We start from the raw sequence: 22,624 nt of genomic DNA, 5'->3' as shown, positions 1-22,624 counted from the left end.
GCTCTGGAAGCTGTTCCAAACTGGCTGCTTGCTATGCATGGCCACATTCATATCTACTTTTAACAGCTTTTTTTTTTCTCCTTTCTTTCCTCAGGCATTTAGATTTTTTCGAAATGCTTAGAAATGAAGATGAACTGGAATTTGCCAAAAGATTTGAGCTGGTGAGTGTGAATGTTACTGCTGCAGAGCCTGGCTCTTGATGTCATGGTTCCTTTAAAAAATGCCTGCGTAGACCAGGACAAAGTGCAGGCTTTTGGGTCAGATTTGGAGGTTGGAAATCTGTCTCCTGTTGCGCTGCTCATTTGCTTCATCCCTCTTCTCCCCTGCCTGCTGGCCTTGTGCCCTTCATGGGGCACTTGGGGCTGTCTCCATGCCAAGAGGCTCACAGGGTTTGGTGGTGAGACTCAGGAAGCTCAGGTCAGAGGCTTCGTAGGAGACCAGGGCCGTATTCAGACAGCTTCTGGCAGCATCTCAAGGCTGGGTGCGGTAGCAGATGCTGGTGCTGCTGTCCCTCGCCACAGGGCTGATCCAGCTGGGGTCACATCAGCCCAGTGGCCTGAGCACGCTGCGCTCTGTTCTGCAGGTTCACATAGACACCAAAAGCGCAACTCAGATGTTTGAGCTGACGAGGAAGAGGCTGACTCACACAGAGGCCTACCCGCACTTTATGTCCATCCTGCACCACTGTCTCCAAATGCCTTGTGAGTACTGGGGGGGCAAGAAACTCGCACCTCACAGCCCAAGTCCCCTGCCCGGGTGGCAGCCATGTCCCTGCGGCTTCTCCCAGCCTCTTCCCTTCCTCCCGTCCAGATAAAAGAAGCGGTAACACTGTCCAGTACTGGCTGCTGCTGGACAGGATCGTCCAGCAGATCGTCATTCAGAGTGACAAAGGGCAGGACCCCGACGCCACTCCCCTGGAAAACTTCAATATCAAAAACGTCGTCCGAATGTAAGTGCTCGTCCTCCTCTCTCGGGGCTCGCTGCCGTGACTTTGTCTGCTCAAGACGGAGGGCAGGCGAGGCAAGGTTTGGGAATCATCCCTGGCAGGCTCGGATCGTTTTGACCTACTCAAGAAGACATGCTCAGTGAGCTATTTCCCTTGACTGTCACTGTTCCTTATTCATCACTCACTGCTCTCACAGTGACATTTCTGCTCCTCGGTTGGACAAGTCGGGGTCCCTGGAGCTGTGGAGGCAGCAGAGCATCCCAGCATGCAAACCCCGTGGCCAGGAGCCGCTGGGGGCAGAGCGGAGTTCTCTGAAATACCCCCACGGGAGCTGCACCCCACGCAGCCCCAACTCCCCTGCACAGTGCTCCTCAGTCGTGTTTCTTCCTGGTGGTGTTTGCTCGCTGACTGCACCGGGGTTGTCTCATAGCACTGCTTGTCTCCTCCTTTTAGGTTAGTCAATGAAAATGAAGTCAAACAGTGGAAAGAGCAAGCGGAAAAAATGCGAAAAGGTGAGCGGTGGAAAGATGAAAGGCACTAACTTTAACCTGAGCGTGCACGGTAAGCTAAACAGCTCACATTTATTTATTTAACTGGATGGACTGTGCGTGAGTGGCTGAGATTGTATCATGCTATGGGGCTTATGATAGAAATAGATATTAATTTCTTCATGGGGTCCGCAACACAGGGGCAGCCCTAGCCAGAGTCTAACGTGCCCAACACACACTCCCTTTCTCCTGTTGCACAACTTCTCTCTTAAGTAGCACAGGGTTTATAATCCTGCACACTGCTTGCTTTCTGCGCTACCGAAGTGTTCATCACCCAAAAGTGGATTCAAGGGTTGCTTTTGGGGACTGTTTCAGAGCACACCGAGCTTCAACAGAAGCTGGAGAAGAAGGAGCGGGAGTGCGATGCCAAGGCCCAGGAGAAGGAAGAAATGATGCAGACACTGAACAAGATGAAGGAGAAGCTGGAGAAGGAGTCCAGTGAGCACAAGCAGGTCAAGCAGCAGGTGGCGGATCTCACAGCACAGCTCCATGAGATGAGCAGGGTAAGGCCCCAAACCTCTTCCTCGTTGTGCCCATGTCCCAGATCCCCGGGAAGTGCTGAGGGGTGATTTCTGGAGGCTGCACAGAGGGCTGCAGAAGGTGCTTGCTGGGAGGGCCCCCAAGATGTCCATCCCTGGGAATGGGGTGATTTCACCTCTCTGGCTGCATTGGACCTCAGTCAAGCATGCTGAAGCCTTTAGTGACTTCCTATGCTGATTAAGTTCTGACAAACAAAAAAAAAAAAGGCATTTTTGGATGGTGCCTTCCCTCTGTGTGACCAGTTCCTCCTCTCTTTCTCTCTCAGAGAGCAATCTGTGCTGCCGGCCCTGGAGGACCTCCCTTGCCACCAGGAGCTCCTGGTGGCCCTTTACCTTCTCCAGCACCAGGATCCCTCCTTCCCCCTCCTCCACCACCACCGCCACCACCGGGGGGCTGTCCCCCACCCCCACCCCCACCACCGCCCCCTCCGGGTGGCCCCCCTCCACCCCCTGGCCCCCCGCCCCTGGATGGGGTGATGCCCCCCCCAGGAGCACCGCTGGGCTTTGCCCTGAAGAAGAAGAGCATCCCGCAGCCGACGAACGCCCTCAAGTCCTTCAACTGGTCCAAGCTGCCAGAGGTAAGCCAGGGGTTCCCATCTGTGCTTTCAGAGGGCCACAGTGCTCTGCAGAAGGAGAACAATTCAGGCAACAAAACCAGAGGTGCCAAAGGAGGCACCCCAACCTGCTGTGCTCCCGCTGTCTTTCAGAACAAGCTGGCAGGCACCGTGTGGACCGACATAGATGATGCAAAAGTGTTTAAAATCCTGGACCTCGAAGACCTGGAAAGGACGTTCTCCGCCTACCAAAGACAGCAGGTAACGGCTGGCCGGGGCCTTGCGCAGGCCTCTGGGGCAGACGCCGTGGTTATGAAGCCGCTCGGTTTCACGTGTGGTCTCGGGACGCGCCTCCTGCCATTATTTCACTCCGTTTGCCAGATCGACTCGATCTGGTTTGTCCTCTCATTTGCATGCCAGTGCCTTTGCCTGGAAATGGTAGCTCACAGCCAGACGTGACCGATTTCGCCCCTGCCCACGTACCTGACCGCGTGTGTCGCAGCGCCAGCACCAAGATGGATCACGAAACAAACAAAAATGACAGGGAATGCATGAAAATAGCCCCCAGATGTGGCCACGGTTGAGTAATTTTGGGATCACTCTTAACAGCGACTGCTTCATGTCTGTATTGGGTGGAAAATTTATATCCCTCTCTGGCCAAGAAGGACTCAGTTTTACCCACATCTACCATGGGTGGATCTCTTCTTTTATTTTTGTAGTGAGCCCAGAGCAAAATGTGAGCTTTGAACAAAAAGCAAGTCCCAAACCAAAATAATGACACTGCAGACAAAAGTCTCTGCTTTTTAATCTCCTTCTCAAGCAATATGGCCCCAGTTTGGAAGGCATCAAAACCAATGAAGAAAATTAGACACTTGTTTTACCCCAGGCAGGACCGTTAGTGGTCAAAAGCCATGAGTTTTTTCAGGAAAAGCAGGGGAGAAAGTAAGAGAGAGGCTGCAAACATTGTGCTCACCTGCTGAACGTCTGGCTGCGTTGCGGGGAGGAGAGGCCAGGCTGTCTGCTCTCGCCAGGCTCAGGAGGGACGGGCTGGGAAGGAGCAGACCCATCATGTAAGCTCCTCAGACAACGTGAGAGCTTAATCTCTTCCAGAGGCTAATGGAGGGCAAGATCAGGGTGGATTAGAGCGGTGCAAATATCAAGAGTAACCCCCGAGGAATAGGTGCTGCCCTGGTGTGTTTTGGGAATAGGGCCCATCTGAAGAGGAGATGGAAATGGAAAGGAGGCAAGAATCGAAACCTAGCGTGTCCGTGGGACAGCTTGCCCTCTGGCCAGAGTCAGTGAATCACCTGGTGTGCTGCAGGTTACTGCCAGGCAGAAATCCAAACAGACTTTGGCTTGGCTGAGGTCCTGCTGGGTGAAGTGGGGCCAGCAAGGAGGGGGAGATGCTGCACGCTGCAAGGAGAGCTGTGGCATGGGTTTGTGTCCCAGGCTCCGAAAGGGAGCCAAACGTGGGAGCCAGAGACTGGGGTGGGACTGACAGAAGACAGAGTTCATTGTGTCCCACCAGCACCTCATAGCAGCACCATTTGTGCGAGCGGAGTGCTGGGACCATGCCCCTGGTCCCCAGCTCGTGTCCTCGCCCATCTGCAAGTCCCCAGAGTGCCACACAGGTGATGCCTGTGGAAATCCCTGGCTTTCCACGAGGGTCTTGTTCTCTCCAGAGACTGCAGAGCACCTCCCGAGTGTGCGAGGCTGGGCTGTTAAGATGAGAAATGCAGCTCTGCAAGTCAGTCACTTTTTTTTCTTTTATTGGGGTACGCACCCTGGAATGATTACAGATGCATGAAAGTAATAAATACTCCTTGCTTTTTGCCACCACTAAAAAGATTTAGTGTCTGGAAGGTGTCTGCTGGATGGGAGCTGGGAGAGCTCATCATCACCTGGGCCACCAAGTTCAGTCGATGAGAATTGCTTGTCCTTTGGGGGAAGGATGTTAAACTAATTTCTTAATAACTTGCAGCATTTTCAAGCTCGAGCAGGGATTTCTCCTCCTCCTTCCCTGTCTTGAACCCTTTACTGAAAGTCACTGACTCAGTGACCACATCTCTCACTTCCCTTGAGACATGATGTCGGTAGGGCTTGGGGCATCAGCATTTGCCCTTTTTTTGTTGTTGAGGAACGGCATTACTGATGCTCCAGCGCGTTGGGGGCAGCTTGCGGAGGTGTGTGTGGGGCAGGGACATCTCAGACCCCCTTGGAGTAGCTGTGGTGGCTCCGGTACGGATGGGACTTGGCTGCTTGTACTGCTGTGGCGCCTGGAAATCCCCGTCTGAGCAGTGCACAGACTTAATTACATTCTCAGTTCCAAGCATCTCCTTGAACGCTTTTCCCACGTCCCAGGCTGGGAGGTTAACGCAGGCTTTGGAGGGAACTCTGCGGCTCTGGGGAAAGGGCCCTTCCCCGCGGAGAGGACGGGAGCGCCCTGGATTCACCCCTGGGAGCATCCCTGCCCTGTGCTGGGTTGCTTCCCAAACCTACCAGGAGAGCAGATCCCCGCGCAGGGGTCTGCACCTCTGTCGGAGGTGTTTTGGGAGCTGAGGCTGGGGGCGATGCTGGGGAGCGGCAGCGACGTGGCTGGGGCAGTCCTGGGGCACGGCAGGCACAGCGAGCGTGGTAAAAGAGCCGGGGCCAAGTGGAAAAATACCAGTTGAACTGGGGGCTTAGCAGTGAGCTAAGAAAGTTTGTTTTCAAAAAAAAAAAAAAAAAGGATGAAAGAAGGAAACTTACATCTGCTCCATGTAGGTGAGAGCGACCTGCACATGGGCTGGGGCAGCGGGGGCTGGGGATGTGTGTGGGGACAATGGCAGCAGATTGAAAGTTACTCCTCCTTTCACTGCCATCCCTCAGCAGAGGCTGGACTGTGGCTTGTGCAAGAGAAAGAGGCAGGGATGAGGCTTGTTGAGGCAGAGAGGGAGGTGTTTTTTTTTTTTCATAATGAGCCCTTTCTGTGCATTGGGAGCTCTCCTGGAGAAGGCAGAGGGCAGAAGGACCACCCCATCCTTCTGCTCTCCAGTACCTTGGGGCAGGTGCAAGCATGGGGATAGAAGGACGGCTGATTGCCAGCTAAATGGCCAGCAACAAACCCATCCCTGCCTGGGGGAGAGCTTCGTGCCTGTCTCACGAAGGAGCTGCCTCGGAAGAGGTTGCTGTATCAAGCACTGCTCCTTTACCACCTCGACCAGCCCGTGGAGTCCAATTCTGCCCTGGCAGCAGCCTCGTGTCCAGCTGAATTGTAGGGCTGCATTTCTCATCTGATCTCTCTGAAGTACGGCAATAGCAGCTCGGGTGTCTTTATTTAAGGTCTGTCGGCCCCCCCTTTCCTTGCAAAGCCGCTGCTGAAGGAAGCCCTGGCACCTCCGCTGTCCCGGGACACTCGGGAACGGGTTGGTTCCTTGTTTCCTTGGCTGATGTTTCGTTGTCTCCCAGCACGTTTCGTTCTGCTTTTGTTCTCGGCCGCAGCGTTTTTGCTCTCCAGGAAAGCTTCACACGTTGTCCGTCCTGCACCTCTGCCGGGAGCCATTCGCACACAAAAAGCCACGGGGACAGAGGGCGAGGGGGGGCTTGGGCTCAGCCCCCTGCAGGTCGAGCCCAGGACGTTTCGTGATGTCCGACAGAGCCGTTTCCCATCCTCCCTCCCAAACCCACGCACGGTTCCCGGGCTGATAAAGCGCTGGCAGCCGCTCAGGGGAAAACCTGCGTAAACAAGGTTCCCTTGCAAAAGGCAGTGGTGATGTTTGGAGAAGACTTAACTCGAAGCAGGCACGTGGGCCGGCTGTCACCTCCGAGCGGAGGGGCTGGAAGGAAACGCTGTTTTAAATGACCTGGGTTTGGAGTCCACCTACCTCCAGAGGACCTCTGGCCGCTGCGTGCCTTCTTTTTTTTTTTTTTAATTTCTTTTTTTTTTTTAAAAAACAACAGCAACAAACAATTTATGCACCTTTGCTATCTCCCTTCCCATCACCAATCTGCTGGACCTTGAGCCAAGCCAAAAAAAACCACCAACAAAAGGCGCAGCCCAGCAAACGGGGAGGGAAAACTCCCTTGTGTGTGTGTGGTCTCGCGGTACCGGCTTTGCTGCACGTGCTTCCAGTCTGCCGGCCAGGGCTGCGGGGTGGGGGGAGCCCGGCAGGCAAACGGGGTCTCGGGACGAGCTAAGTGCAGGCTGGGCATCAGGGTAGCGTTTGGCCAGGCTGCCGAGCCCCGCAGAAGGGTTATTTTCCCTGTAAGGAGGAGAAAGGCGAAGGGGAAACGCGTTGCCATGGCAAATGGTAAAGTTTTGCTGCGGCGAGATTTGCTCCGGGATGAGAATCTCGTTATTTCCACTTGAAAGCCCTGTTTTTCCTGGCACTGGCGGTGATGTTTCGTCCTCTCAGACTCGCAAAAACCCAGCAATTTCCTCCCCCGGCACGGCGGGCTGAGTGGCGCTGCCTGGGGCCAGCGCTGGCAGGGCTTGGCGGAGGTCCCCTGCGTCCCCAAAGCGCAGAAGCACCCTGGCGTGACCCAGCCGCGAAGCATCCCCCTTCCTCCCCTCCCGCACCTCCTCCTCCTCCTCCTCCCTTCATCCCCACCGTGCCCGCACCTGCATCCCTCATTTTTCGGCGCTGGCAGACCCCGCGCGTTCCCCCTTGCTGCTCACCCCGCTGCGTGACCCCCTCTCCTTTTAACTGTGCTTTGATTCCTTTTGGTTTTGCGGAGGTCACTCAACTGCATGTGTTTTTACTGCCTTTTTCCATGCTTCTGCTATGGCTGTAGGACTTCTTTGTGAGCAGTAACTCCCGGCAGGTAAGTGAGCATCCGCAGGTCTTGGAGCGGCTGGGGACACGGGGACGCGTGCCGGGGGTTGGATTTTTACTCAGGGGAGCTGCAGCTACTGAGCATCACTCAGAGTCCCTGCCCTGAGGGACAAAAGGTTGAGATAAATAAACTTGTACCTGCAGGAGGGGCTCAGTAGAGCCCTGCACCACCCATCCCATCAGTTTCCCTCTTCTCATAGGTGCTTTTTTTTGGTCAGTGCAAGAAAAGGAGTGAAAAATGGAGACTTCTTTGCTCACCGTAAACCTGTAGGGTGGTTGTGCACCACGTCTCCTGAGCTCGGAAACATTTAGTGCTCATCTGCAGCACGTGGGACCTCGCAGCGCAGGGTTATGTTCCTGACAGAAGGATTGAATAGCCAGGTTTTAATTTATTAACCTGACTACAACATGCAATATCGTAAATTAAAACCAGAGTCAACCTGAACTCCTTGGACAACCCTGCAAGATCACTGTTACCTGGATCTGCCCGTCTGTGTGCAGCCGCACCTTTGCACGTTGTTATTCATTTGGACACAATAATGTTTTCGAGCTGCTTGGGAGATTTAGGAGCCCATGCCACAAGGATTTGTGCTTTCAGATCCCTTGTTTTGGAAGCATTTCCCTGAAAGAGAAGCGAATGCAGCAAGTTGCATTTGTGAGGCTGGTCGTTTTCATTGGTAAACTTGTTATTGCGGACTGGTGCGTGAAGGGCGCCTGCAAATGTTTGGGGTGCGGAGCAAGAGTGGGCCTGAGTGTGTGCAGCCATCTGTAATGAAACATTTCATGCGAGGGTTTAATGAAGTATCACAAATATGTACGCTAAGAAAGCCCTGCTTTATTTATTCACCAGCGCCTGTGTGTTTGCAGATTCTTAAATCTTCTCTGTCTGAGAAAATATTTACATTTCTAGCCAGTGGCTTCAAAGCCAGTTCTGGTTTCTGAAGCAGCTCACTGTATTTCAGTTACAGGCTATGGGTTTTACCCGTAACCCGTGGTGACACTCCTGATTAATGGGGGCCCGCTGTGTATCGCATTGGTATGTGCTGAGAGTACTAAATGTCTTCTCCGGGGTTTTTCTCCATGCTTTTTTTTTTCTCCCCTATTTTTTTGTAGAAGGAAGATGCTATCGACGACACGTTGAGCTCCCGACACAAAGTCAAGGAGCTCTCGGTCATAGACGGCCGGAGAGCTCAGAACTGCAACATCCTGCTCTCCAGGTAGGGCTGAGGCTTTGTTTGAGCTTTGGTGGCTGCTAAATACGGTCTCTGTATGCTGGGGAAAATGCTGTGTGTGTGTGTGCAGTGTTTGGGGACTGCAAGCAGCTTCCCTGCCACAGCTGGCAGCGTAATTTGGACGTCCTGCGTGGGTGCCATGGGCCATGCATGGCTTTGGGACAGAAGCTGCCTTGTTGGCAGCTGCCAGGATGACAGCCTCCAGTATGTCCCGCTCCAGCCAGGGCAGCCCTATGCTGTTACAAGTCATTTAATCCAAGCCCCAAATCTCATTTCTGCCAAGAGGATAAGAAGGGCATTTTTTCACCAGGTAAAATAAACCAGCCTGCAGTGGTGTGGAAGGATGAACCAGCAGCACAGGTACTTGGAAAAAAAAAAAAAAAAAGACAAAACCAGCAGAAAATGCAGCTTTTCTCTGGCTCACCCAGAAAAAAAAATAATCCAACAGCAGTAAAATCCAGCTCCATTCAAAGTGGTCGTTCTGGGGCACCAAGCAGCTGCTCTGCTTCTGTGGCACCCAGGACCAGCCTGCCCCGAGCAGTGCGGTGGGCAGGGTGGGCTTTCCCAAATCCTGCGGTGTCCGGACAGCGGGTCAGCCCACAGGGCTTTCTTGCTGGCAAGCTGCAGGCAGGTGCCTTCAAACAGCACCTCCGGGTGGGGAACGGTGCCTGCTTTCTGCTCTGGGTTGCTTCTGGGGATTTTCTTGCTTCCTCAAATGCAGTAGTGAAAATGAGAAGGATTACAGTGAGCAGAGTTTAAAGCAGCATGTGAATGAGTGCATTTATGTCAGCTAGAGAGCACAGCAGCTGGACTGGGGCACTGCCTGGGTTGCTCCCCTGTGTTGAGCACAGTCACAGCAGGACTGGGTGTAATCCATCAAGATGCTTGAGCATGCAGCTGAAGGTCAAGGGCACGAACAGCCCCTTTGGTGTGAAGGAGAGCCACTCGAGTGCTTAACTTCAAAGGTGTCTGAGGTGCCTCGCTGAATAAAGGTCTTCATTTCGTCTCACCAGCCAGTCCTTCTCTTCCAGCAGTGGCTGGAAACGAGTCACCAGTAATTAGTCCAACAGGGATGGGCAAAAAGGGAGGCCACTGCCTGCCCACCCTGCCCTTTGGGTCCTTCCCGAGGAGAGCAGCGAGTGGGGCGTGGAGCTGCATGGTTTTGCCCAGCATCACCATTTCCTAAGCACCAGTATAATCAGCCAAATAAATGTGCAACAAGCCAACAGGGAGTGAGCCCTGACTCTCAGCAGATCCCGAGCTGCTCTCTTTGTGGTTTCTGTGGCCATCGCCAGCAGCTTGCACCCACCCGGGCTCTCAGCTGCCCTGCCCCAGAGGAGACACTGACCCCGGCCTTGGAGGTGCCTCGGGATTAATCCCTTGCTGCAGGAGCTTCTGCCAACCTGACGCTGCTGGGGACTTAGGGTATTTATCTAGCATTTGCAGCGGCAGCCAGTTATTCCTTCCCCATCTCTGCAAGTGACCACAAGCAGATTTCTCTCCCCAAAATGGGTGATTTTCTCTTGACAAAAAAGGAAAGGATGAAGCTCCCTGCCCAGCATCCTGCCTGCACCCGGGGACCTCTGCCGGCTCAGCTCAGCCCCTGCTTCTCCAGCAGACTTCTCCAGCCAACCCTTTGCCCGTCTCTGAGTGGGGCAGAGCAGCAGTGTCCTGCTCCCCGTGCTGCAGGGGCTGGGCGAAGCAGGGGCGAGCAGACTTTGACATCTGAAAGACCTGCCCGCTTGGCCCCGTGCTTAGCCCAGACATTTGTAAGCTGCACAGCCATTGTCTGGCTTGCAGCGTGGAAAGATTACAGCCAGCGAGATACTTTATCTCTCTCTGTAGATTTATTTTTTTGCCTGCTCCCCTTGCTTTGGGAGAAATTACTGCACAGTGAGATCACTGGATTTTCCTTCAGCTTGTAATGCAGCAGAAGAATATTTTTAACATTTGATTTTTTTTCTTTTTGTTTAAGAGCACTTCGGCTATGCCAACGTCAGTGCAGTGCTGGGTCTTGCTCAATGAAACCACCCCGTCCTCGCCGTTGCTGCGGGTGTACGTGTGTGTATTTTTAGCTCGCTGCCTTCTGCGAGATGCAAATCAGGACCGTGCTCCGTCCCCTTCTGAGCGTGCTGGCGCTGAATGGCTCGTTTGATTCCTCTCTCCGGCGAGGCAGTGTTGAGCATTTTTCTCAACTGAATGTGGCTTTTCAAGAGGGCGCGTCCCCTTCCCGGCGGAATTTGTTTTTCCCTTTCACACATTACATCCTTCGCCGGGCTCTACAAAAGCCACGCAAGCGAGCCCCGCGCTTGCTGGCCCGGCGGGCTGTCACTTCGCATCACCGAGCCGCTGGCCTTAAATCCCCGTGACAGCAAGCACTGTGACCCCGTTCCTCTCAGACGGCTCGCGTTCGACAGCTGCTGCCAACAATGATAATTATTGTGGTTATAGATAAGCTTCTAGCTTTCACTGGCCCCTTTCCCATCACATTGTCTGAGAAGCTGTTTGCTTCTGGCGCCCCGCGATTGCTCTCTGCCGATCCTGAGGCAGCCTCTTGTTCTTGGCGTGGTGTTTTGGTGATTTCTGAGAAAAGTTTTTTTCAGCCTTTTTTTTGTATATTTTATTATTGACTTTGCTTTTAATGAGCAGGGCTTACAGAAGTCACCCTCGCCCCTCGCCACCCACTCGCAGACAGTCACAGGGGAGCTTCAGGTTCATTTGTGCGTTGGGGAGAGGTAACTGCCCACCAGCTGCCTTCTCCTGGGAGCATTTCTTTCTCCCAGGGATCTCCTGAATGTTCCAAACCAGCAAGCATCTGGTTTTCACTGGGTGAGGACTGATAGATACTTGGTGCCCTGGCACCTCTGCTTGGGTGCAGACTTCATACCCAATGTCAGCTCACGTCCATCCTGGCCATCACCATCGGATGGGACAAGGAGGGCATCTCCAGGACGCCCTCATCACTGCAAGCAGCAGAGGGGACAGTTTCCAGCACTGGTGTGTAGATCCTGGATTTGCTGCTTGTGCTGGGACCCTACCAATTGTCCTGGCCGCTGCTCAGTGCGATCCTTGTGGTTTCGTCCCTGGCTCAGGTGAGATTTTATCTCACTGCTCTTTTAACAAACCCTCTTTCGTGGGACTCCCTCAAATACTGGATACAGGGGCAGGAGGTTTGCGGAGGACTGGGATGAGAAACCTGAGCTCAGAAGGAACCAAAGTTTGCTTGGCGCTTCTCTTCCACCTACCTCAGTGAAGCTAATCCTTCACTTCCAGTCTTGAACAAAAAGTTTCAAGTTAAGCCAAGCCCTCACTAGCCTGGTCTAAGAGGGTCCAGCACCCTTTCTGCTTTAGCTTCGTCTTTCAAAAGCTGGCTCTGAGGTCTTGGTCTGCTACCTGAGCATTTGCGAGGATGAAAAATTCCCTCCTCCTCTAATTACCTGGACTGATCAAGATCTTTTTTACTCCTGATCTTCTTTTTGGTCCACTGAACAGGACAGCCCCTGAGGTCTCACATCCCACCGCAGGCTGTGTTTCTAGTTTCAGCTCACTCCTTTGAGCTATATCAGTATTTCATCATCCTTTGGCAGTGCTGGTCAACAAAACTGGGGCGATGGGTTTCATTAAAGCCCTCCCTGCCACACCGCACTCAGCGATACCTGGGTCTGTTGGCTTGTGCAGCTCGGATTTCAAATGCTGTCCTCTGAATTTCTGTGCAAGACCGTTTTCTGACATCTCCTTGCATATGACACTCCTCCTGCATCTCCTCTCAGCTCTGGGGCTGGCTGTAAGACCAGCACCCGAAACCATCCGAGCTTACCGCCCGGTGCTCATAGCGCTCAGCCCAGTTCCTCTTGCTCGGGGATACCCACCAGGCTGCAGAAAGCAGCGCTTTGTCTTACCTGCGTGAGCACAAGCAGAGCTGTTAGAAACTGCAGCAGTGCTCCAAGATGAAGAAAAAACGGCTGAGGGTTTGGACAAAGCCTCAGAAGGAGCCAGGTCTGAGATGGCGATGCTTGGCCGAGAGCCGCTGGGGGGGGCAGGGGTAAGGAGAGGCTCTCCTCTTTCACACCGAGGTTATTTTATTGACTGCAGTACAAAAACATGAAGGAAAATATTTGTGGTTTTGCAATCCTAGTCCCTGCAGGGAGTGGTCACGGGGAGTGCTGTGGACCAATTAAACTGTAATTAATGGCTGCTCAGCCCAGGAGGAGCTAAGGGCATCTTTCCATCTCTTGCCTCCACTCGCTGCAGGCTGCTGAGCGTCCGCTTGCCCAACTTCTGGGTTTCTTTTTGGTTCTTCTTCCTAGAGGAAGACTCCATCCCAAGGCAGTTAGGAGGTGTAGGGGAGGCAGCACTGACAGCCAAGAAGGCAGCAGAAATTGGCCAAATTTTCCTTAAGGGTTGTGGAAGTGGGATCAGAAGCAGCACTGAGCTATGCCCCTGTGCCCAGCTGTGCCGTGCTGGTGACAGGCAGTGCCACCCCTGCTGTCCCCACAGCCAGCGGGGATGCTGGCACTGCAAGAGCAGCACTGCTACGGGACAGAGTTACACATGCATGCTTTTAAAAATACATATATAATGTATTACTTATATAAAATATTGTGAAATATAGGGGGTGGTGCTGTTCCACTGCGCGTCTCACATGTGCTGCTTCAAGCCATGTGCTTCAAACCATGTGCTCGATGTGACCCTGCTGCTGACCATTAGCTCTGCTGTCCCTGTCTCCTGGCCGTGTTGGTGGGTGGCTGAGGACACGCTCCTCAAGCCTTCCGATTGCATGGCTGCAGTTAACCCTCTTGCCCTCTCCTCCTCCCAGGCTGAAACTCTCAAACGAGGAGATCAAACGAGCCATTTTGACGATGGACGAGCAGGAGGACCTCCCGAAAGACATGTTGGAGCAGGTGGGCAGCGCATCCCGTGCTCCTCCCTGTAGGCATCGTGCCTTGCAAATGCAAGCACACTGTATGTGGTGCCTGGGATCGAACTGTGGCTCTGAGACACGCGTTGTGCCCTGAGTTATTTGCCAACCATGTGTTGAAAACCACCCAAGGGGCTGGCTGGAGAAGCAGGAAAGCAGCTAGGTTGTAGCATCGAGTCTGGGAGCAGGATGGCCTTTGCATCCCATGCCGGTACCTGGATCTGTCCTGGGGCCTGAAGGCAAAGCTGTTTGGTGGCTGAAGCTTGAAGTTCATGCCCGGTGGGAATTACTTTTGAAAACTTGTTCAGTCCTCAAAAACGGAATCCAAATTTTCACCCCCTCTAAGTCCCTTTAGTAGCATTTGATTCACCTGTCCTTAAAACTGGGCTGCTAATAGCACCTTCAGCAGAAGCATGAAAGGATTCCTTGCACGAAATTTCCATCTACAATATGTGGAGTTGCAGCAATCCTTTATAATCTCAAGTGTCAGGGTTAATATGGAAACCTTGGTATAGACATAGTACAGCTGTTGTAAAGCCAGAGTAGTGCCAGGGCAGAAGCAAGAGACACCAATGTGATGGGGCAGAGGGAGGAAGAACAAAGGGACAGCTGAAACAGGTGCAATAGGTGCATTGGGGTCACTTTGTGCATATTGAAAAATAGTAGTTTCAAGTGACTAAATCACCATTTTGTATGAAAAACTGCAGAACTGTGCATGGAGCTCATATCTACAAATGTGCTTTCCCTTGTTTAGCTCCTGAAGTTTGTTCCAGAAAAGGGTGACATTGACCTGCTGGAGGAGCATAAGCATGAGCTGGACCGCATGGCCAAGGCTGACCGGTTCCTCTTCGAAATGAGCAGGTGGGGTGGCCCGTGGGATTTCATGGAGCCTGGCTGGGAAATACGCTCTGCTTGCTGCTTTTCACATCAAGAAATGTGCGAGCCAGACGGATGGGAGGACAAGTGAGGTGCATTAGGATCTCTCGTGATGCCGCGCTCCCCAAATCAGGGTTGTGCATCCCAGACCAGCAGCAGCTGGACAGAGCAGGGTGAGGGATGGGAGATGGGTGCTCTGGGGAGGTGGTGTGCTCCCAGGGCATCTCCCGACACACTTCTCCACGCGCCTGGGGAAGAAAAGCTCAGTCTGGCACAGCTCTGCAAAACAGTGCATCATCTGTGTTATGGTCCAGGTGGGAAGTGCTGCGTGAATGATAACAATGCCTCAGTGATGCTCCTTTCCCCTCCACACTAATATCCTAGCAAATACTCAAGACTGATGTATGTAAATTTTGCCCTGCTGTGTAGGTAAGTCCCTCCTCACTTTCAGAAATGACTCGGCCCTGGGGCTCACAAGAATATATGAGACAGAGAGCAAATGTCAGTTCTTCCTGATCCTGGCAGCAGTCATTTAAGACTTAGAGGTCTTGAGAGATGAATAACCTTATCTTTTGCATGCACATCCTCCAGGGGTACTGGTTTAAAATCTTGAAGCTCCTTATTGAAATCCAACTGAGTATTAAGCTCTTTGAAATTTTCTCCAAGGAATTTCTTAGCTGAACTTGGAGCAAGTCACTCGTTTGAAAAGTCAGAGGGTTCTACAATCCAAAATCATTCCAGGAGATCAAAAATAGAAACGCTCCTGTTCTCCCTGAGAAACGTGCCAATGAGTCCCACGGCGATGCACCGTGTGGTTGCTGAGTGTCAAAGGCAGGCAGGACGGAGCTGTGAAGTTCAGACCCCTTGGGGCTGGAAGATGCTCAGAATTAGCTTTCCCATTGCAGGTCACCTTTCGTCTTCACAGTCTCTTGCCCAAATGTTGCTTCTGTGCCTTCATCTTCCAGAAAGCTCAATGTGCTAATGCAAATATATTTCAGGCATAGCTGTTTAATTTGCCCTGTCGTCTGTAACTGAGTGTGATGTCTTTGCCACCACTAATTAGTACAACGTCAGCCTGGCCTGTGACCTTGTCTGTGAGCACCTCTCCCATGGATCCTGGTCCAAATAACTCAAATCAGGCTGCCGTTTGTTTACAAGTGAGATCTTGTTTAGCCTAAATACAACTGACATGAGCAGAGCCATCCCAAACTTGCTCAGGACTGGGCTTGGTTGGGATGTGTTGGTTCCTCCAGCCCCACCTCACTGCAGAGCCACTGGGAGCCTGGATCTCATCAGCCTCTGCTCAGGAGTGGTCATGAATGAACTGTTTGTTCATACCAATAGGATGTAAAAATGCACTTGTTGAACCTGCAGAGTTCAGGGTAACTTAGTCATGTGCTTAAGAAGTCATCAGGATCCGCCCCGTGACGGGTGCAGCTTCAATTGTCATTTTTTTTTCCATCCTAGCATAGTTTCAGGGAGAAATGTGGTCATTATTTTTCAATCACTGTGGCTCAGGAATGCTTTGTAAGTCCATCTGTGAAGAGCTGAGCAGCAGAGCTCCACCTGGAGCACGCAAAGCTCAGCCTGCACCTCTGCTTTCCCCTGGCAGGATAAACCATTATCAGCAAAGGCTGCAGTCCCTCTACTTCAAGAAGAAGTTTGCGGAGAGAGTTGCAGAAGTCAAGCCCAAGGTGGAAGGCAAGTAACCCAATCTGCTGGCTGCTCCTCGTGGAGATGGCAGAGATGCAGCGGGAGGGAGGGAGGGAGCTGGTGGCCGCTCTTTGGCCACGAGGGCTCCTGGCACGTGGCAGGTGACGTCCCTCACCTTTCTCCCTGCAGCCATCCGCGCCGGCTCCAAGGCGGTGCTGCAGAGCAGCAGCCTCCAGCAGCTGCTGGAGGTGGTCCTGGCCTTCGGCAACTACATGAACAAAGGGCAGAGGGGAAACGCTTTCGGGTTTAAAATCTCCAGCCTCAACAAGATCGCGGACACCAAGTCCAGCATTGACAAGTGAGCAGCCCCTGCCCTCCTCCTCCTCGGTAGCTTCTGCAGGCTCCAGCCCTGCTGGGGGAATGCAGAGGTTGTTCAGCACTGCCCTGAGGACTCAGGGGGGTGAGAGGAATCCCTTCCCTCCTGCTGCCTGGCCAGCATGTCCGATGGCACAACCATTGGGTTTGGAGCATGAAAGGTTTACAGGGAACTGAGCTGAGGTCTGCATGGGGTTGGATGGGGGCTTTCCTTTCTGGGCTGCTCCACGCAGTCTTTTGTAGTGTGGAGGATCTTCCTCCCAGTGCTTTTTTCCCCTTGGAGAAGCCAGAAGCTGTTGTGCCGTGGCTCAGTGGCCAGAGGAAGGGTCCCAGGGCTCATCTCTGTGCGGACCCCTGTGCAGCCACCCCGAGCTGCTACGGCCACTCCACCTCGCTGAGCTCCGTGTGTGGAGCAAGAGGAGCTGGGTCAGGTCTTAAACCTGCCCAGCCTTACAAATCAACAGAAAGGATGGAGGAAGGGGATGCTGATGTTCAGGGCACCTCCCCTGGGTCCCTGCTGTGGTCTGCAGCCCCCTTGCTTGCAGGGACCAAGCTGCTCTGCACCATGGCTGTGGTGGGACAGAGCCAACCCACATCCCCTTCTCCGGGATCCACACAGCGAGCAGCATCCTTGCAGAAATCCCAGAACAGTTACCAGGGTTGGGATTTAACCAGCACCACGCTAACCTCGCTGCTCCTCTGTCCTAGGAACATTACTCTTCTGCACTATCTCATCACAATCGTCGAGAAGAAATATCCCAAAGTCCTCCGCCTGCACGAGGAGCTGCGAGACATCCCGCAGGCGGCCAAAGTCAAGTAAGCAGGGACTTTGGGGGCACTGATGGTCCACGGCGGGTGCATCTCCTCCTGCTTTAGCCTGCCTCTCTGCATCGCACCCCCGTGCCTCTGCACCCAGCCGGGGCAGCCGCGGAGGCAGAAGCGGAAAGTTGGTGCTGCAGCAAGCATCACCTCATAGCTTTAAATCCCAGCTCCTGCAGCTAAAGGGCAGGCAGCCTCCGGAGGGAGGAGAGCTGCTCGCAGCAGCCGTTTCCTGCTGTTATCTCACCGCAGAAGCATTTAATTAATTTCTAATGGTACGTCAAGTAATCTGGTAGGAAGCGGTTGTGGTGTGGCTGCAGATAAAGGGCAGCTGCGTATCTGCGTGCAGCGGGGGGGCTTTGCTGTGTGGGGCACTGCTGGGAGGGGTCCTGCCTGGCCCTTCTTCTGCCACCAACGTGGAGCTCCTGGTGTCCACAACGTGCTTACAGACCCTGCATGCCTCTCTGTGACCTGTTTAGAGCAGGCTGCTGCCGTCTGGAGAGGCCCCCATCCAGCAAGGCCCTTAAACACGTGCTTGGGGTTAAGTGCACGAGGAATCTGCTGGTGCTTTGCAAAGCCCTCAAGTATGTGCTTAAGTCCCTCCGAAATCAATGGGGGCTCTATTTCAGCTTTAAAATTCAGCAGGAGGGAACGTGCTGTGCTGCTCCCGGGATCTGAGCCTGTGACTGGGAGTCAAAGATCTTACATTTCTGCAGGCAGCATGCTTGCGGCTGGGAGCATTCACCTTTATAATCCAGGGACATGAAAAGGGCCTTAAACGGCACCTTTTTGGAGATGACAGCAAACGTGCCAGGAGTTTGCGGTGCTTTGCAGGTCTTTTTAAGTTTCAAAGTGCTCCTGTAGCAAAGGGCGGCTTGCTCGCTGCACATCTGTGATGTGAAAAACATTCGGGGAGGCGAGCGTCCCCGTGTCTAAAACACAATAATTTTGTGTCTAAAACACAACAATTTTCGGCTGTAAGGGTTAGACGAAATATTTGCCCGAGGAATGGGTGGCTGCTGGTTGTAGGCATCAGCTGAGGCCGTCGCTGAGGCTGGGTGGGAAGGCGGCCCCGGGGTGCGCTCCCCGGCCGCCGCAGGCGCCTTCCTCCTCGTGCTCCTGCCTCCGCAGCTGCTGTACAGATACGCGCATGGGAAAGAAAGCGTCTGCAGAGAGGGGTTTTTTCCCTGAATTTTATCGGTTCTGCTCTAAACTGGACACCATATGTAAGATTTGGGTTTGGTCCAATCTAGAGCAAAACCAAAAAGTTTCTAGCCCTCTGGAAAACCCTAAACTCCCCCCAGCCCTGCAGCTGTTAAGCAGAATTGCCGCCTCTGTCGATCCCAGCACTGCTAATGAACTGCTGGAGCACAGGGCTCCTAAAACTTCATTTTCCCAGACTAGACCTGCCAGGAACACTTGCCCCGTGACCTTGCGTCAGCATTTCCAGGGACCCCAGCCCTAGGATAGACACCCCTGGAAAGACGTCAAGCCTGTGGTCATCGAGTCTTTGTGAGAAAGCTCCCGCTTAGACGTGGTGGTAGAAACCCGTAAGCACTGGAGCTCAGAGCTCGCTGGGGGCTTGAGCCTTATGTAAACAGCCTGAGCGCCAGACACGATTTATTTTTATTTCTCTTTATTTGGGTTGTCTCCCTTTATTGCCTTACTGTTAAGGACTGCTGCTCCAGTCCGTAGGGAAGGATGCTTTCTGGGGTATTCGCCTAATCGTGGTTCCCTCAAAAACTGCCCACTGTGCAATGGGACAATTACCTTCTGCTGGCACTGAGAGCTCTCCTGAGCTCTCCTTGTGCCTGGTGAGCTTGCTCAGCCTTCCTGTTCCTAGTCCTGGGGCTGAGCCCTGCAGAGCTGCCTTTGCAAGGCAGCACCTTGAAGGGGCAGGAATGAGGAGTGCCCCTTCCTCCATCCCACCGCCGCCTGCTCTGCTACACCATCAGCATCTGCTCGGGGTGTTTTAGCACAGCCCCTTTGATTAAAAGCACAGAAAAGTGCTTTGCTTTAAAACAAGCAGCTGCAGCCACTTTCAGATAGGCAGCTGCCCTCGCTGCGAGGCTGTCAGGATGATTTGCTGCTCGAGAGACGCCAGCCTGCAAACAGGAGGCAACGTCTGCAGCACCGGGGGCTTTGCAGTGGAAAAGCACGGTCGTGTTGGTGGGAGAGCTGTAGAATGTGCTGGGGAAGGCTGAAAATTGACGTCCTGCCATTTCCAACAGCATGACTGAGCTGGAGAAAGAAATAAACACGCTGAGGAGCGGCCTGAGAGCGGTGGAGGCTGTAAGTATTATTTAAATCAAATACAGTCCAGCCTGGCTCTGAGCACCACGGCATCCCTCCGCGGGGGGGCTCCCAGCAAAGCTGCTTTTATCACATTTCCTAGAGATCTGCTGGTCCTCCCTCCCTGCTCTGCACGTGTGCCTGTCCTCCCAGGGCCGTTTTGGCACTGAAGCTCCTGCATGTTGGTTGGGCACGTGCATGGTTTGTGTCTGACACACCGGGGAGGCTAAGTAAATCTAGTGACAACGTGGATGGAGCAGGTCCTGGAATGTACTGTGGGGTCTCCTTGGCTGGAAAACCTCAGAGGACAGGGGCTGGGGCTGGGCAGCTCACCTGGAGAGGTGAAGAAGCAGTGGAAGTATCCTGAAGGACTCGCTGTCTTGCTGATAATGCTGCTCCCAGCAACTCTCCTGCAGGATTTGGCCTCAAAAGCATAGAGCAGCCATGATATTGTAAAATGGGGTAATCTGAGGTTTTCACGCGTGGCAGGAGGCAGTAGTGGTGCAGTGGCACCTGTGGCACTGAGGTGGGCACACACACAACGGCACTGATGGAGGCCGGTGGTGTTCGTGTCCCTCACCAGCCAGGGCCTGACCAGATTTATTTATTTTTCCCCCCCAAAGGAGCTGGACTTTCAGAAGTCTCAAGTTCAGCAAACAGGAGACAAATTTGTGTCTGTCGTCAGCCAGTTCATCACGTTAGCCAGCTTCAGCTTCTCAGATGTTGAAGATCTTCTGGCAGAGGCGAAAGAGCTGGTAAGGCCACCAAACTCCCTGAGATCTGAATAGCAGGGGAGGGACAGCCCTGCCCTTCCCAGAGCATGTGCTGCGTGCTGACATCTCGGATATCCCCCAAGAGATGAAGGAGGGCTGTCCTGCTGAGACCCTGGCATGAAGACTCTGGGCTGCTCATCACTGTGTCTGAGGAGCTCAGTGACATGAACTGAGGCCAGCTCCAGGCCTGCTTAGAGATGCTACTTCAAAGGTTCAGCTTCCCCAGGGCAGTGCCTTGGTGAGCACTTTGCAGCCACCAGGAGCCACATGCGGTGACTTCTTGCCACATTGTCCTCTCTTCCCAGCAGGCTGGCTAAAATCCAAGCAAATTGGTAAGCCGTTGGCTGACATCTATGATTCCCAGGTACCCTTTGCTTCCCCTCTTTCAGCAAAGGGGCATGCAGCTGGTTTCTGTGCCCTCGCAGAACTGTCTTCCAGTACCTCCCCCCTGCTTTGGCTTTCATCTTAACTGACCTGGCAGGGAGAACCCAACAGAGAGAGGTCCCATCCTTATCCCACTGCATGAGCTACCTCTCCAAAGACAGAAGTTATCAAATGCCACCACCTCCTTCTCCCTGGTTATACCAGTGTTGACCTGATGGGGTCCTCCAGACCACCCGTGCTTGGCACCGTGAGTGACCACTGCCCTCCTGAGGCCGTGCCTGCACCCTGAGGTGAGGCCACCCTTCAGAATTGTTGGTGGTAGCCAGGCAGATCTGGCCTGCAGTCAGTTAGGAGATGGCGACAAGTGTCTACAAGCTGTGTCATCTTACGTTGGCTGGATCTGGAGGAGAAGCTCTGGTCACAGCCCCCATAACCCAGCAAAGCCTACTTTGAAGCAAGTGCGTGGCTGTTCCCATGGTCGTCAGATGGGATGGGCTGTGGAAAATGCACCAGCTCTTCATTTTTGAAACACATGTTCAAATCTCTTTATTATTTTCTCTTAGGAAAGCAGAAACATAATTATGTTAGAAATTTTATATCCCATGAGGATAACATTTTCAGCCTTTTCCCCTACCAGAATCTCCTGAAAAATGGCAGATAACATCAGTATTTTAATGAAAATCAACAGGAATAAACTTGATGGTTTTGATTGATACAGGGCACCTTTCAGATCCCCTCTTGCATCCTGAAGTGCTAAGTCTCATTAATAAAGAAATAAAAATGCCCTAAATGTCTTTTGAAGAGCCTGAGACACCCCTGAAAATAAAACTTAATTATCCAGGCAGGCTTAGTCCGCAGAGCAAAATTAAAGCAACTTATGAATCTGTTTGTGCTTTGATTTTGTTTTCCTTTTCTTTAAAGCTTGCTTATCTCCAGACCGCGCCATCTCCATATTAATGAACTTTCTGTGCACAGAGTCTCCTTCAAACTGGAAGTGAGAACAAAGGATTTCAGCCCACAAGGATGAGTTGTGGGCTCCTTGGGGACTGGGATGCATCAGCAGAGAGTGGATCTCCTGTCCTGACCTTTGTTACAACCTTATTTGACTCGCTTACACTAATGTTGTGCAAACAGCACAAAAGGCTGGAAAACTTCCCATTTCCCTGCCCAGTGCTGTGTCTGAGCCTGGGCAGAAATGTCTTAGAAGTTTCACCAACACATTTGGTTTCAATAGCAGAGCATGTGGCAATGATAAATAATACCCCAAAAATACTTCAAAGAAAACTTAAAAGTGCGAGTTTCCCTTCCCCTGCCGTGTTTACTATTAGTTTTATGTCTTCAGTCTTCAGTCCCACAATATTTTGCTTCCTTGCTTTTACTACTGCTTGGTTAATGAAGTCGAGCTGGGGGCTCGAGGGGGCTGAGCAGAGCCAGAGGTGCGAAGGGTCGGTGTTTTGAGAGAGGGGGCTATGGGACCTCTCCAGGGGGATTTATAGGTCAGCTAATGCACAGACAACAAGACGTTAGATGGTTCGTGTCATGTTTAAGCCAAGGGTTGACTAATCAAAGTCCTGCTGTTAATTCCATTCTCCGTCATGACCAACCATTGGACATGTTCCGCTCTGCTCCATCATGAAGGTTTTCCATGTGGGTCTTCCCCCCAGCCTGACAGCCTCCTGTCTGCTCTCTCCCCAGTTTTCCAAGGCCGTGAAGCACTTTGGAGAAGACACGGACAAAATACAGCCCGACGAGTTCTTCGGCATCTTCGATCAGTTCCTTCAAGCCGTGACGGAGGCCAAGCAGGAGAACGAGAACATGAGGAGAAGGAAGGAGGAGGAGGAGCGCCGGGCGCGTATGGAAGCCCAGGTGAGCAGGCATCCGCGGGTCCAGCAGCGCCTGGC

The 22,624-nt window shown here is 52.9% G+C and overlaps 1 protein-coding gene across 5 annotated transcripts in view; it reads left to right on the top strand.

Moving 5' to 3' along the window:
• The window catches only part of DAAM1 (dishevelled associated activator of morphogenesis 1), an 88,287-nt gene that overhangs the window by 62,686 nt on the left and 2,977 nt on the right, over positions 1-22,624 (top strand). For 4 of the 5 annotated variants that reach the window (XM_083838357.1, XM_083838358.1, XM_083838359.1 and 1 more), the window contains 17 exons: positions 95-161; positions 584-701; positions 811-949; positions 1,400-1,458; positions 1,810-1,997; positions 2,300-2,611; positions 2,741-2,848; positions 7,361-7,390; positions 8,515-8,618; positions 13,450-13,534; positions 14,306-14,412; positions 16,040-16,128; positions 16,270-16,438; positions 17,164-17,271; positions 19,506-19,566; positions 20,190-20,321; positions 22,419-22,589. In XM_083838357.1, the coding sequence (XP_083694483.1) occupies positions 95-161; positions 584-701; positions 811-949; positions 1,400-1,458; positions 1,810-1,997; positions 2,300-2,611; positions 2,741-2,848; positions 7,361-7,390; positions 8,515-8,618; positions 13,450-13,534; positions 14,306-14,412; positions 16,040-16,128; positions 16,270-16,438; positions 17,164-17,271; positions 19,506-19,566; positions 20,190-20,321; positions 22,419-22,589 (2,047 nt within the window). The remainder of the gene's footprint in view (positions 1-94; positions 162-583; positions 702-810; positions 950-1,399; positions 1,459-1,809; positions 1,998-2,299; positions 2,612-2,740; positions 2,849-7,360; positions 7,391-8,514; positions 8,619-13,449; positions 13,535-14,305; positions 14,413-16,039; positions 16,129-16,269; positions 16,439-17,163; positions 17,272-19,505; positions 19,567-20,189; positions 20,322-22,418; positions 22,590-22,624) is intronic. The other variant, XM_083838361.1, reaches the window with a different exon arrangement.

This window comes from Anser anser (genome assembly GCF_964211835.1).
Source record: "Anser anser genome assembly, chromosome: 5".
NCBI lineage: Eukaryota > Metazoa > Chordata > Aves > Anseriformes > Anatidae > Anser > Anser anser.
Note: the sequence above shows the minus strand (reverse complement) of the source record. Positions and strands in the feature narration are given on the sequence as shown.